The sequence below is a fragment of the Oculina patagonica genome, chromosome 13, assembly GCF_052425735.1.
Source record: "Oculina patagonica isolate OP01 chromosome 13, crgOcupat, whole genome shotgun sequence".
Lineage (NCBI taxonomy): Eukaryota > Metazoa > Cnidaria > Anthozoa > Scleractinia > Oculinidae > Oculina > Oculina patagonica.
The window spans coordinates 16,666,305-16,681,994 of record NC_135770.1 but is presented as its reverse complement, the minus strand read 5'-3'; the positions used below and the strand labels follow the sequence as shown (position 1 = coordinate 16,681,994).

At 39.5% G+C, this 15,690-nt stretch overlaps 2 protein-coding genes across 2 annotated transcripts in view; both read right to left on the bottom strand.

Moving 5' to 3' along the window:
- Positions 1 to 15,690, bottom strand: part of LOC144634667 (uncharacterized) — a 56,837-nt gene that overhangs the window by 12,805 nt on the left and 28,342 nt on the right. The gene's annotated exons all lie outside the window — the stretch shown is intronic.
- On the bottom strand, positions 9,704 to 11,557 carry LOC144636650 (uncharacterized). The gene has a single exon (XM_078495838.1). It carries the CDS (start codon positions 11,385 to 11,387, stop codon positions 10,503 to 10,505), a length of 885 nt encoding a protein of 294 aa, XP_078351964.1. The 5' UTR covers positions 11,388 to 11,557; the 3' UTR covers positions 9,704 to 10,502.

The window sequence follows — 15,690 nt, the reverse complement described above, 5'->3', positions numbered from 1 at the left end:
AGGTAACAGGGAAAGGCTGGGGCTGATGAATTATTAAACAGTAGAATTAACTTTTGATACAAATTCCTGCTCAGCTTATTAGTATTCATTAACTTTTGATACACATCTCTACTGATTAAAATGAAAAACACAATGGACATATTTTTTGGATATATTTTGGATATATTTTTTGACATAATCTTGAGTTCACCGAGCATATCCGTGTGCTATGCATTAAGGCCAGCCAGAAAGTCGGAGTACTTTCTCGTCTTCGCAATTTAATACCTTGCAAGGCTAAGCTATTACTGTATAAGACGTTCATTTTACCTCACCTAACATACTGCCATCTAACATGGCAGTTTTGTAAGTCATCGGACAAAAGGAAACTTGAGAGAATTCAGGAACGCGCATTAAGAGTTATATTCAGATCCCACCCCGAAACCTATAACGAACTCTTGGGACGGGCAGATTTACCCACACTATATAATAGGCGTTTACAAGATACAGCAACGCTTATGTACAAGGTCAAGAACGGGCTTGCGCCAGACAACGTCTCTGCCCTTTTTGTCCGCAAAGACACTACACACTCGCTTAGAAACAGTGATTTTGTCTTACCGCGTTTTGATACTAAACGCTACGGGAAACATTGTATCAGATATCTTGGACCACTTCTATGGTCAAAATTAAGCAAAGACCTGAAAAACTCGCCGACTGTGGCTGCATTCAAAACTAAAATTAGAAAACTCAATCTATCGGACTACGTGGACAACAATAGTAACTGTTGCAAACTCTGTTGCGCTTAAGACATTTTAAGACATTGTAAATATTAGTTTTTTTTTTAGTTTTTAGTTAAGTATTTTAAATATTTTTAGCTTAGCATTATTAATAGTATTTTAGGTATTTTAATTGTGTCCCCAATTAGTCCATAAGGGCTAAACACACAGACACGGTAATAAAGTTTTTATCTTATCTTATCTTATCTTGTCATAGAATTTAATTTCATTTAACAACTAATACAATCTGGGTATTTTCTAAACAATCGTGTAAATATCAAACAATCAATACATTAAGTGAACTACTCACTTTTTAACTACAAAATTAATTGTACAGTTATTGAACACAGAATTTGTACAGATGTTGTTTACATTTAGCAATTATTGGATGAGGCTGAGTATAATATGAAGAATTATGCAGATCGAGGAGGGTGTTATCCGCCGAAGCCGAAGGCTGAGGCGGATAACACCCTCCGAGATCTGCATAACTCTTCATATCATACGAAAGCCGAATTCAATATTTGTTTTATTATTCATTCAAAATATTTCCAGAGCTCCAAATGCATAAAATGAACTTAATAGGGTTTTGACAGTAGGCAAAGTACACAAATACACAACAACGTTCGCTTCTTAATTTGATTTAAACTTCAAAAACTCGGTTACCTTCATTAAATTTCTTGTCTTTTATAATGTCGATATTTAGCACTTGCTTGAAGTGTCTATTGAAGCTAAATCTGATGACACAAAGCGATGTTTTCGAGTACATGTTTCCATCGTTCTTGCTTACTTCGACGTAGAATTTTCGCAAAACCGCTCCAAGTCCTCCGCTGTGGCTGGATCAGGGATTTTTTCCTCTTGAAGCTACGCTTTCAAAATCGATCTACTCCCTTCGTTGCTTTTCCGTGTTTTGACTTTCCTTGTCTTCTAATAACTTAAATATTTTACCTCTTTGTAATGCTCAAATCTAGCGGCCATTTTCGCGCTTTCAACCTGCTCGGCAGCAAAGCCGTTCAGTTGCGTGACGTCAGCGGTTCTTGGAAACGAGGTTGCGATCGGTTAATCATACTTGGGAACGAGGATGCGATCCTTTAATTTTTGATATTGGACGATTTTAATGACGTCAATCGTCGTATAATTGGTCCTTCTTCCAAATTTGGTCGGCGCTAGCCGGTTAGCTGGAATTAACCGGGGATCGAAAGCCAATCAGAAACAGAGAAATATTTTGAATAGATAATAATATTACTTATTGTAGTTTCTGGCATTGGAATAAAAGCCAAAATATCATCAGGCAAATCAAAATCAACGTCTGGTAAATCTTCGAGCACTTGAGTAGTTGTTTCCGACTCTTTCCATTTCTCAGTCGCTTCACTTTGAGCCGACTTGCGTGAGTCATGACCGGTCCAAAAGTTTACTTAATTACATTTTGGACCTGTTTGTCACTAGCCTTTTGATAACCGAAAAGTGCATTGGACCTGTGTCCTGTTCTTTCCCTCGCCAATTTCTCTTCCAATGAATTCTGAAACAATCGAGTAGCACAGGTAACACGAAGACAATGTGCCGTTTTGTGAGGCAACCCTGCCTTTCCCAACGTTTTTTCACGAGGGATTTTGCTTAGAGTGCATAAGCCAACAGGACTCTTCTCACATTCAAATTTCCTGCCCCTGTGGGGACGAAAGTAGAAGCTGTCGACGGATTCTGCATGACTTCGAATTTTCTCGATGTAAACTGTATACATTAAAGCTAGGCAAGGGCTGTGGCTTTCCCCGATCTCGTGACAAATGTGTTCAATATAGCGTGGCTTATTTTTCAAATCTTTTTAGCCGCCATTGTACGTTTTGCCTCTAAACTCGTCAAAAACTATCTTGTTTCCCTTGACAACAATAGAGCGGTTTTCTCTTGAGTGTCGAAAGTAAATTGCGTTTGCTTTGGTTTTGCATTACTACGCTTAGTGATTGGCTTAAAAATCTCGCGCCACTTTCTCAGCCAAGCAGAACTAAAACCAAAACCAATCGTGACTCGCTCGCGCACGTTTTCCCGCGCTTCGTGCCGGCTAAGTGTATTTGCTTCGAGTTTTGATTGGTTCACGGGATTGTCCGTGTCCTTTGTGATTGGCGAGAGCAATTACTTTGGTTTTGGTTTTACGACACTCAATTAAAAACTGCTCCATTACTCAAGCGAATCAACCTATGTTCACCGGCCCGTAGACCGAACAACTTGCCATTATAAAAATACGCTGTATTTTATAATGACTCAGCTGTATTGTTCCTAGCTACGAGAGCCATGTCCCACTGGAGTGTTTCTTCTCTCTCTCTGTAATCTCCTCTTTTTCCGAAATCAGTCTTTAATGCCTGCTCCTGGTGGCGTCCTTCATTTCGCCATCAGTATTTTTTCGAAACACCATGAACCTTTAAAATACAAAGAATATACTGGTTAAAACGGAACATACAAATAAACACAAAATGTGATGAAATATTGCTACAAAGAATGTCGTTTTACCTCTTATCACTTTTCTCCAGTATAATTATTAAACGCCATTTCCCCCTGTACATTTTCCAAATGGCGATTAATGCCGCAAACAAGTAGGTACAGCGTCTTAGGAAGGTAGCGTTCCCCGGTTTGCTTCGCTACTTCACAAATGAATTTGCAGAGCCAGAAGTTTAAACTGTTTGCGGACATGTGCTCGAGTGGGACTGACAGGTCCTCGACATTAGTTGACTCAAGTCCGTTGTGTCCAACTGTTTCCAACTGCGCTTTTTTGTTCATTCTCGTATTTTGCTAGGCAGTAAAAATGTTTACCGCCCATTTTGTATTGTACGTGGTATTTTTAGGTACTGTTTTAGACAGTAAGAAAATTTCTTCCTCTTCAGTTTTCGGAGGACGAAAACGAGCTGTTGCCCTACTCACGGTTTGGCAGTAACTGAAAATTATTAATAGTTCTATTTTGTCTCATACGCTCTCTCTCCTGTGGGGCGTACAGCATTTAGGCATGCATGTCCAATTACCGAATCGCATAACAATACTTTGCATTCAATTTATTGTTTTCATTTCACAAGTAGGATAAAATATTCGCGTCCGATCTGTATGGGCGTTTACAATGGCTTTCCTATCGGCTCGCCGTTGTAAACTCCCACACAGATCTCCCGCTCATATTTTATCTACTACTTAATATTTCCTTCTTTGATTGTTTTCAAAACTTATATCTTGCCAAAACTCGCCTATTGTCACCTTGCCTGGCACTTCTGCTAAGCGTTTGAAGACATGAAACTAGAGCGAGTCCAAGAACGTGCGCTCAGAGCCGTGTACAGTTTAAGGAAGTTCGCGCGAAAATCTTCCCTCATTGACTTTATTCTAAAACTTTCACCACTGTGAGATTATGAGTTACTCATGTCAAAAATGTAAAAAATTGCGAATACGTTGCGGAGATAAGATGTCCAAAAGACCACCCTAATCTGCAAAATCGGGTTCGTTACTGAATATGGCTGCAGTGTCTTTTAGTCCAAAAATATTGCAAATAAATCCCTAAAATACAATTTTCTCTGCCTAATGTTGTTTATGTGGATCTATTAATTAAATTGATTCAGCTAGTGACATTCTTTAAAGTGAATCTCGTCATTTAGCAATCACATTTGCACCCGCCTAACAGACGGAACATGCCATCAGGATTTATGAGGATTCGATGCCGCGTGGACAGAAAAATTGAAAATTTTTAAACTTCCCACATTGTTTTTTTGTTCACTTTTTTACAATCTGTTGAGAATTGGAAGAGGAAGTATAAACTTGCCGTTGACGAATTTTACGATAATCTCATGCAAAAAGTTTGGAACTGCATACTTTAGATTCGGGGGTGGAAGGGAATTCTGTTCGATTGCCCTAAACAGACAACAGAATAAAAGAAAAAAATGTAAATACTACGCTGTAGCAAAAAAAAACTATTCCCGACGTTTCGGCAATGCTGCCTTCTTCAGGGGGACAAAACTATTTCGCCGTTAAAAAGTTTGTTGTATAACACGCGCATTTAAATAAATGCTCGCGCACGTTTCCGCGCGCGCGAGAGCGCACGATAATACAAAGAAGTCAATTCCCGTAAAGCTAAAATCTTGGTTAAGTCCACTCGGAGCCAGAGTTCCGTGTTGGAAGATGTATCTCATCTCCTGTTTCTTGCGGTACTGTTGGTTTGTCAGGCCTGCTTTCAGGACAGCGACCTTCATATCCTGCAGGGAGTGATCCGGCTGGTTAAAGTGTGCTGGTACAGGAAGGTCATTCCTGCCGTTGATCACATCCCTGCGGTGTTCCCTGAAACGGTCTGCCATCCTGCGCCCGGTCTCCCCAATGTAGACGGTCGATGGACATCTCTCGCATGATACACAGTATACTACGTTCTCCGTTGTGCAGGTGAAGTGACCTGTGATGTTAACATGCCCCTTGGGTGTTGAAATTGTGTTAGATGAGTTAACATGGGGACATGTGCGGCAAACGGTCCTGTTGCAGGGAAATGTACCCGTTGGATGGTTTGGTGGGTCCTGCGGTAGACTGCTTCTGACTAACGAGTCCTTCAGATTCTTGGCACGAAATAGCCATGGCCTCAGCAATTCCGATTGTTCGATTACACTAACCTGGAAGACCCAATCCTGCCAATGTTATCCAGTAGTATTTATTTTAAACCGTCTTAATAACTTGTTAATTTTAGCCTTTGAAGAAGACTGATCTGAGTAATGAGTGATTTCATGCGTTATTGACGTACATCATTTGCCTTGTCGACAGCTATATGTATACATTTTTTAGGAATTAAACTGATGCGACTTTCAAAACTGTGCTATTTTTCACGTCCATTCATGGATTGATGCGAGGACGTGCAAAATGGCACAGGTTTTCTCAAAAATGACAAAAATTATGAGTAGGTCACGACAAATACAAACCAAATTTGTAGCGTAAGCCTTCGTTTTCTACCCCTCAGCTTTCATTGGCCGAGAAAAACTAAGGTTTCAGTTTTCAAAGTTCCTTTTAGAAAAGCAATGCACAAAAGGGTAAAATCAATCGCCTCGATCAATCGAGCTGACCCGCGCAGCTGTTAAATTAGCACTTATGTTTCCTCCTTCACACTCAGCTCATGCATAAATGTCACGAACGCAGACTGTTAGCATTCGTTCAGGTTGAACTTAAAAGGTCATAATTGTAACACCAGTCCTATAATAATTGATATGTTAGTTTAACCCTCTCACGCAATTCCTTCCTGAAAAGTAAGCTTCGTCTATTCTCAGTTCAGTTCGCAAAAACAAGAGGACCACAAAAACAGTCATTCAAACGGTCACACTTAAGGATTTCACATACATTCTTCTTATCTTTCGTTTGAATTGGTCATGTCTTAAGATTTCTTCTTGGATAGCCAAGAGTTAGTTTTTCTCCAGAATAACTTAAATCAGAAAGGGACTATGTAACGCAATGTTAGGCTATTCATACACACACTTTGAAAATAATGAAATCGTACCAGTAAACCAAAACTCCATGTACTTGTATGTAGAAAAAAAAAAATAAAAATTTAATTTTACGTATGCTTTCGTGCTAATCTAAAAGAAGCATGATCTTTACCATTAACAGGTCCAAGCGAGTCGGAAGGCGTAAACGACAACTGGGCATTTGGACGCTATGAATGCGGCGGAATTCCCTACGACCCCAATTTCGAGATATGTTGCAGTGGTACTGCCGTACGCAAGGTTGGTTCACGGTCCGGGTGCTGCGGAAAACAAGCTTACGATGCTAATTTTTACTTATGCTGCAGCGGTAACATAGTCCACATGGTCGGCTCATTTTCAGGTTGCTGTGGCAAGCGAGCATACGATGCGTATTCTTACTTATGCTGCAATGGTAACGTGGTGCGCAAGGTTGGTCAGAGGTCAGCTTGCTGTGGAAATGAGCTGTACGATATCCTTTTCTACCTATGCTGCCAAGGTATCACCATACGCAAGCCTAGTCCAGGTTCAGGTTGCTGTGGACGAAAAGCGTTTGATCCCCGTTTCTACACATGTTGCCCTGGCAACAGATTGGTACACGGCACAAGGTGTTAAGCCAGACGCTGTGTATCCATGATATCCGCAAACAGTTGATAAGTTACGTTAAGCCCCGACTAAACGATCAAACATTTTCGTCCAACATCGTGTTTGTCACACACAGAACGTTCAGTGGCTAAGCGGGCAAACAATATCGGACCAATAGTCGGTCAATGGAAAACCATTTAAATGCAAGGTTGAAAGAGAAGGCTCAACAGTAAAACATGTTCATCCAACTCGATGTTGGACGAAAATGTTTGATCGCTTAGCCGGAGCTTTAAGTTCTAGACCCACGGTGCAACTTAACGCCCCACATTAATTGTGCGCAGCTGAAAAAAAAAAGAAAAAAAAAAGAAAAAGAGAAACAAGGCACCGTGTGTCTCGCGCAATCCTGCGCTGCGAGCAACAATTTACAAGTATGACCATTAAGTGGAATCAACAACAACAACAACATTTGAGCTTTATTTGCATGACCATAAAACATTACAGTATTGCAAAAGCATAAGGTAATATATAATAGTAATAATTACAATAAAAAGTCATTAAACAAAACTAATCAAATAATCAGTGATCAAGAATTTGATAATAATTTGTCTCTCAATTCAATACCGGACGATATAAACTGCACTAATTGCATATTAATATAATAGTCAGTGGAGTTCGTTAATTGCACAATCAAGATTGAAATTGATAACTGCTGGGGATTCGAAATTATATGATCTATTCTATTGAAAAAGATGTCTCTAATTGATATATATCTTGGACAATGAAATAGAAAATGGGTTTCATCTTCAACATTATGCCCACAAATAGTGCAGAGTCTGTCACTTCTGGGGATATTGTTATATCTTCCTGTTTCAATCAGGACTTTGTGATTACTTATTCTGAGTTTCACAAGCGTTTTTCGATTAGGATTTTTTCTAGTCAAATCTAAATAGGGTGAAGGTGTATAACTGTCTTTAAAAGTATTATAAAACTCTAGTTTTTGCGAATTACAAAGGGAATGTTTCCAATAAACGATATATTTCTTTTTCATTTGATCTACAAGGTACTTTATCTTAGTGTCATCTAAAGTGTCATAATTAAAGTTAAAGGAAAAGTCATAATAATTGAGGATCTTTAAAAGATTGGAATAAAAACCATTTTTACCATTACAATGAAGATCTATTGACATTATCAGTGATTGCACGGCGAGGGAGTTTTGATCTTTATTTTGAAGATAACTTGTGTACTTAAGAATTCGTTTATTTATATCAAAGGTTAAAGGGAATCGACCCATTTCAGCCCTGCATGCAATATTAGATGCCTTGTTATTAACTTGTAAGTAGCGTTTGCAAAATTGTAAGTGACTTTTTTCAATTGGTGAAGTGTCCCAAGACTTGAAATCTGATTTAGCAAAGACACCCCAGGCTTCGCTATTATAAGTCAAAATGGGTGAAATCATCGTGTCAAAAATTTTACAAGCAAGAGTAAACTAAAGTCAACGTGTGCTAAAGTCAACGTGCCGTCTTAAAGCAAAAAGAGCATGAAGAGCCTTTTCTCTCAAGTGATCCAGCGACAGTGTGAAATTTCCCGATGAAAAAATTCGCGTTCCTAGATAAGTATAATTCTGAACAGTGTCAATCTTTTCTTTGCCAATATAAAAGTTACAGTCATATTTTTTCGCGCGTTTTTTTGAAAAACCATTATTTTAGTTTTCTTAGGATTGATCTGTAACATCCACGATGTACAGTACTGGGCTAAGGTATTGAGACAATTTTGCAGCCCTGTTTTTGATCGTGATAGTATAATCAAGTCATCTGCATATAAAAGAGAGTTTAATTTGGTTCCATTGGGTAAAACAAATGGATCAGATAGAATATTGTCGAAAGAGAAAGGCAAGTCGTTAATGTATAGGTTAAACAGCAGTGGACTCAGAATGCAGCCTTGCCGTACACCTCTTGCGTATTGAAAAGGCCGCGTTTGGTTATTGCCAATCCTTATAGAATCGGTAGAATTGTAGTAGAGGATTTTGATTAGGTTATAAAAATTTCCTCCAACATTATTTTGCAGCAGTTTATAAAGGAGCCCATCGTGCCATACCGAGTCGAAAGCTTTCCTGAAATCGACAAAACAGGCGTATACCTTTTCATGGTGACAATTAACGTACTTATCTATCAATGTTCGCAAAGTAAGAACATGGTCTGCAGTTCGGTTATTCGGTAAATATCCGATTTGAGATTTGTGAAGGATGTTCAGCGAGTTGATATGTTCTAGAAGCCTTTGGTTTAAGATTGAACAAAATAATTTCCCTAGACAACTAGAAACGCAAATTCCTCTGTAATTTGAGGGGTCATTTCTTCCACCAGACTTGAATATTGGTGTAATGAGCCCACCACACCACATTTGAGGCATTGAACCCAAATCAAGAATATTGTAAAAAATGTTGTGGTTAATCAACGTGGTAGAGTACAATAATAATAAAATATTTTCCGTTTGTCTCACGACGTAGTGTCACTTGTGATGTAGATCGCGACGTTTCGACTGCACACTGCTAGTCTTCATCAGGCGATAAGGTCGACTGGTCTGGTGTAACCTTATAACCGGTGTGCTGTTGTTCCCTCAGGGGTCCGCTGTCGTTCAGTTCTCCTGGTGTTGTGTTTTTTGATCGTGGGCATCCATGCTTCGGGAATTTCAATTCCACTATCCCTGTTGATATTGTTAGGGTGAAGTCTTATCTGAATTGCCTCTTCGACCCTGCGTGTGTACCAGTATGGTTCACGATCAATACACTTTACCTCATTCCAAAGCGGGTAGTGTCCGGTATCACGGTGGGTGTGCTCTGAAACGGCGGAGGTCTGGATACGGGCGAGTCGGATGTCCCGGTCGTGTTCTTTGATCATGTCTTGCATAGGTCTTCCAGTTTAGCACGATCGTAAAGACACTTAACAATACCGCGTTTTACTGATTGAGGGTGGTGTGAATCATACGCTAAGTATTGATCAGTGTGTGTTGGTTTCCTATATACGCTGGTGGTGAGCCGGCCGTCTGGTTCTCTCGAAACTGTAGTGTCGAGGAAGGCGATTTTGCAGTCATTCTCTGTTTCCATGGTGAAGCGGATGGAAGGCTGCTTGTTGTTAAGATGTTGTAAGAAGCTGTAGACTCTTCCGCGATCCAAAATAGTAAAGATGTCGTCCACGTAGCGTTTCCATATCTTAGGCTTGCAGGATGATGAAGTTATTGCCTGCTCCTCAAAGCAATCCATGTAGAGATTAGCAACAACAGCGGAAACCGGACTTCCCATGGCTGCGCCTTCCCGTTGTTCGTAAATTGATCCGTTATACTGGAAGTATGTGGATCTCAATACGAAATTCAGGAGGTCAGCGATCTGAGCAGGTGTTAGCGTTGTGCGATCGGCAAGGCTGGGATCGTTCTCTAGTTTCCGTAGCGCGGCTTGCACAGCGCCGTCGATAGGAACGTTTGTAAACAGCGACTCCACGTCAAACGACACCATGATCTCGTTGTCTAGGATCGTCTCACTGCTGATGGTGGATACGAAGTGGGCTGAATTGGTCACTGCGAAATCCGAGTTACCTGTTAAAGGAGACAAGATGTTAGCTAGGTAGGCGGAAAAATCATACGCAAAGGTGTTAACGCATGATACAATAGGTCTTAAAGGTACGTCGGCCTTGTGGATTTTAGGCAAACCGTAGATTCTTGGTGGCTGTTAGTGTCGAGGTCTGATCTTGTTGTAAACAGCCTCTGATAAATCTCCGCTTCGTTTCAGGGTAAGCAGTTTTTCGGACAGCTTTCTGGTCAGACGGTCTGTCGGGTCTTTTTTCAGGAGCTGGTACGGTCCGTTCTCGATTAAGGTAGACGTCTTAGTGCGGTAGGTATCAGTGTCCAGGACTACGCTAGCACGCCCTTTGTCAGCTGGGAGAATCATGATGGAATCATCCTCCTTTAGGCTTTTAAGCCCGTCTCGCATTTCTTTCGTGATGTTAGGCTCTGGTGGTTCTGCCTGTTGAAGAATGCTGTTGATGGCTCTTCTGATAAGGTCTGCTTGCTCGGTGTTGAGTTGTCTGACAGCTGATTCGACACTGGCGATAATCTCCTTGGCAGGGATGTTCGTAGGAGTTACGGCGAAGTTCAGTTCTTTCCACAACAGAGCTATCTCGGCGTCGCTGAGGGACCTAGAAGATAAATTAATAACCCAGTTAGTTTTGTCAACATACGGTGTATCAGCAAGGGACACAGCCGCGTGTCTTTCGCGCACAAGTTTTTCAAACTTCTGCTTTTGTCTGTCTTTGGTGGAATAAAAGACTCGTTGGGTGTTGATCTTGATCTGTTCTAGTATTCTGTCTGCGTCCTCTGTCGAGAGAACGGATGTTATGCTCTGTGCACTAGTGGTGTCTGCTTCCTTCTTCGCATCTCCCTTGGCCATCTGCGTCAGTCTGATCCTTTCCCTCAGGAATCTCATTGATGCAAGTTCAGCGACTCTGCGCGCGCCCTTTGTGGGAACTGGCGGTCTGACTTGTAGATCTTTGGGGACAATGCGGTTCTTAATGCACCTTGTAAGAAAGGTAAGATGGTGTGTAAAGCGTTCGAGCATGCTCGAGCAACGCTCATGTCGACGAATCAACCTTTGGGCTATGCGCCTATATTTCAGGTTAATATCTTAAAAAATGTTGTGGTTAATCATCGTGGTAGAGTACAATAATAATAGAGTATTTTCCATTTGTCTCACGACGTAGTGTCACTTGTGATGTAGATCAGCGGCATTAATCTCTGTTTGTTATGGAGCTACCATTTTGTCGCTGAACGACTATTCTATTTATAAGTCTACTTGATAAATCCCGAAGTTTCATACAAGCCTTTACATGCAAACTGTCCCTTATCAGCAACTAAAAGCAACTGAGCTCGAGGTTCCAAAAATTTTTTAGGAAACTCGTAGATTTTATTCAGAAGTTGGATCATGAAAACCGTATTAGCTCATTTACATACACCTTATAGAAATGTAAAGCGTACAATAAACGCCACGGAATATAAGGTGGCATTTCTCTGACCGCTTTTGTGTATGCAGTGCGACTGCTATGATGTAAACCTAGGAATAAAGCCAGCTCTCATCGCTTCCGGCCGCTTTGGACCTTCGCAGAAACGTAATGACAAGCAGCTGTATGTGCAGGCTACTCTGTATAATCATTGTTCGGATCTTTTAGTACGCCGTAACGTTTTTACCTCAGTAGTGCTTTGCACTAAATGTTTGAATGTACTTAGCTTAACGTTTGGATATACCGACGGAGGCCGTGCGGTACATCATAACTTGCATGGCGTACAGATCGTAAAACATGGACAAGATGAAAGTTTTACAAATTAAAATGTGCGTCGGAACGACAGAACTTCCGATCGTGGTCTCAGCATGATGGCGAGAAGTCCTCGTTGTTGCTAAATGCTAAATTCATTCTTTTGCCATGAATTTAGCATTTCGCCATATTTTAAGTCTAACATAAGCCGAAATTGGCCCATTCCCTTATACGTTTAGCTCTGAACATAATCGATCTGGGGCTGTCATTTCATCAATGAACGTATGCAAGACGATGGACACGAATCACCAAATCCATCTTCAACATGTTTTGATGCATTTTTAATGGTGTTTTATTTCTTATCTATTTCGCAAAATCAGTTAACAGTCGGTCAGTTTAGCAAACACCATAAAAATAGAACGTTTCGAAAGCTTCATATTTGAATTGTTTCATAATGTTCACTTTCCTATTCTTGCCTATGCGCATTTTTCTTTCTTTGAAAGATTGATTTCCGATTTAAACTTCATTATATATGCACAGAGACACTTTTATTAGCGTCAACCTCGAATGGCGATATCTTTCCAGGGAGTAACTGCAGAATACCCTGCCACTTCGAAGCAATACCTCAGAAACAGCGGCTACATGGCTACGCGGCTACGTGGCTCATGGATTAAAAAACGAGGTATATTCATGCTACGTGGCTACGCCTAGCCACTATTTTAGGTATAGCTTCGGAGTGGCAGGGTATTCTGCAGTTTTCCAGTGTTTATGTCCTTTCTTTAAGTTGCCAGTACTAATTGTTAGCTACATTTTAAGTGTCCAATTCAAGTGGGAGTGGCTTTCCATGTGTTTGAAAACAGATGATTAGATGCTCATGTAAGATTTTGTCTGCGCTAAAATAAAAATGCATTGTTCGTATGACTACTTTGGTTTTGTCTTATTGTTTACTATCGTGGTATTCACGTTACGTATCCTCGATCATTCCAGCTGGACTTTGTTCAAAACACTTACTGTCACCTAATATTTTTCGCATATGTCAGGGATTGGAAATGCGATACGGGGGAATAAACCTTCTTATAATTTCTATTGATGCCTTCTTTTTTCCATATAATTTCCATGCATGTTTTCTTGACAGTTTAGTATTGTGATGGCTTGGACTATATAATTTATTTTCTTTACGTTTAATGTGCAATGCTATAAAAAAGGAAGAACTAGGAACATACCGTAAGTAAATATATGACAAAAATAAAATAAAATAAAAATAAACGTGATATTAAGTTGAGCTTTCATCACGTTTTTTGCTGCTGAACGTTAGTATCCATGGTTAGTTGCTATTCTTGTAAACCTTGTTGTTTACGACACCCTGCTTGTGCGCTCCATTTCAATATTTCACTGGCCTATAAGCGTGGGCTTTGCACTTTTCTTGTGAATTTTAAGTAGTATATTTCACTGGCCTATTAGCGTGGGCTTTGCACTTTTCTTGTGAATTTTAAGTAGTATATTTCACTGGCCTATTAGCGTGGGCTTTGCACGTTTTAGAAGGTTTTTACTAGTAATTTTTTAATCAGGCTAAGTATTTTTTTTAATCAGGCTAGGTTCTGTTTTTGGATGTTGAACGCATCGAGAACTAGCTTATCTGTTATTACTGAAAGCTCCATCTTTTAATTACGAACATTCTGAAAACGAACGGCCAAGTCGAAATCAATTGGAGCCATGTTCTGATTTAATATGTGTCGGGCTTCACGGAAATGAAGTTTACGTCAGTTTTTATAACAACTTGAGCACAATAATCGGCATTAATCTCTCTTTGTTATGGAGCTGCCATTTTGTCGTTGAACGACTATTCTAAAGTATTTCACTAATCAAACAAACAATCTCGTTAGTAAGTCTACTTAGTGCAGCGAGTGTGGATGTTTCCTCAGTTCCCACGGTCCGAGAACTCTGCAAACCTGTCTACAATTATGGTATTAAGTTAGTTTCATTTGAGTTTGTGAGTTAGTTAGTTAGCAGAAGGTAGAAACTGATAATAAAGCAGAAAAAAGTGCTTGGAAGAACATGAAGACACCTAGGTACCTCAACACTTATATTTAATGAGCATGTTTACGCCCCAGACACTCTTGTTCTATGATTCAGTAAACTTGAGTCTGAGCTCGGTTTTAATTTTAATACTACCAGCTGTTCTAGTTTAAGAAGTGGCGAACGGCACACCAGTGGTGGAAGACAACTAAAATTTTGCTCCTTTCAACTCGTGAAATATAATGTATATAATGTTTTGTTCCTCATGCAATGATTTTGCATCTTCCTGATAAGCTAAAAAATTTGGTATAGTTTTCCAGAAAATATGCTCGCAAAATATTTTTCGATGATGATTTTTCCGAAGAACGATTTTTCCCGCTGGCTATTCATAAGCATATACCACAAACATCGAGCAACACTTTTTCAAAAGCAACCAAATGTTTGGTCGCCTTCACAGACCAATCTTTGGAGAAGATTTTGCCGTATTGAATTTCTCTAAAGAATAATTTATCTCGCAAGAATTTCATAACAAACTTACTTTACAATAAGCCAAATCTTACCTTCACAATTAAAGTTATTTTTGGAATTGCTTTCAACCTCTTTTACTCAGTGACAATGCAGTGCAAAAGCCATGATGTTAGCGTGCGAAAACATGCTCCTCTCATCGCTCCCAGCCTTTTGGGCGTTCGTAACAATGCTATATGCGCAGCCTACTCCAGTGTATAATCATTGTTCGAATGTTTTTGCACGCCTTAACGTTTCTGCGTTTTTGCACTTAATGTTTGAATATACCGGCAAAGGCCATGCATGTGGTATCTGATCATGACTTGCATGAGGTACATGTAGTAAAACATGTCCCTGTAGAATGGTAAGAAATTCTCATTGTTTGCTACGAATTTAACATTTCACCATTAAACAAGAATTTTATTTGCGTGTTTAATTTTTTTGAGCTCGTATCTAGAAAAGTGTATTACATTAAAAAAAAATCGAGTTAATTTGTGTCTGCTTTCATTCACTCCGAAAAAGAACCTAAACTTTTTTAGTGGCAGCTGTAGTAAATCAAATTCTTGCTCCAAAAAAATGAACATACAATATATTTATTAGCTCCAAATACAATAATTTGGGATCTTAAGCTTAATCGTTTAGCATCATTCTCCAGAATATATTCCCCTTTAGAGAATTGTACGTGTGATGATAATTTCTTCTTAAGAATGACATCTCCCTCTGATCGTTGACGTTTCAGTTTTTGTAGTGCTTTGAATTAAATGTTTTGATATGCCTACAAAGGCCTCAGAACTGACGTTTAGACGAATTTGTATCGGATTCGTGGTCTCTGGATGATTGTGAGAAATTCTCATGTTTTACAATTTGACTATTAAACGATGGTATTAGTTTATATGTAATTTTGTTTGAGCACATACCCAGAAAAGATAGACCAAAATTACCAATTGCTTTCAACGTTCAGCTTATTACATTATAATTTGTGTCTGTTTCATTCAGGAAAAAAAATATTATTTAGTGGCAGTAGTAAACCAAATTCTTACTCTAATGAATGTGTACACGGATTGCATTTCTCATTTCCACAATAATTGCGGA

Coding starts and splice junctions, on each gene's coding strand:
- LOC144636650 (XM_078495838.1), bottom strand. CDS start 11,387: ATGCTCGAACGCTTTACACACCATCTTACCTTTCTTACAAGGTGCATT.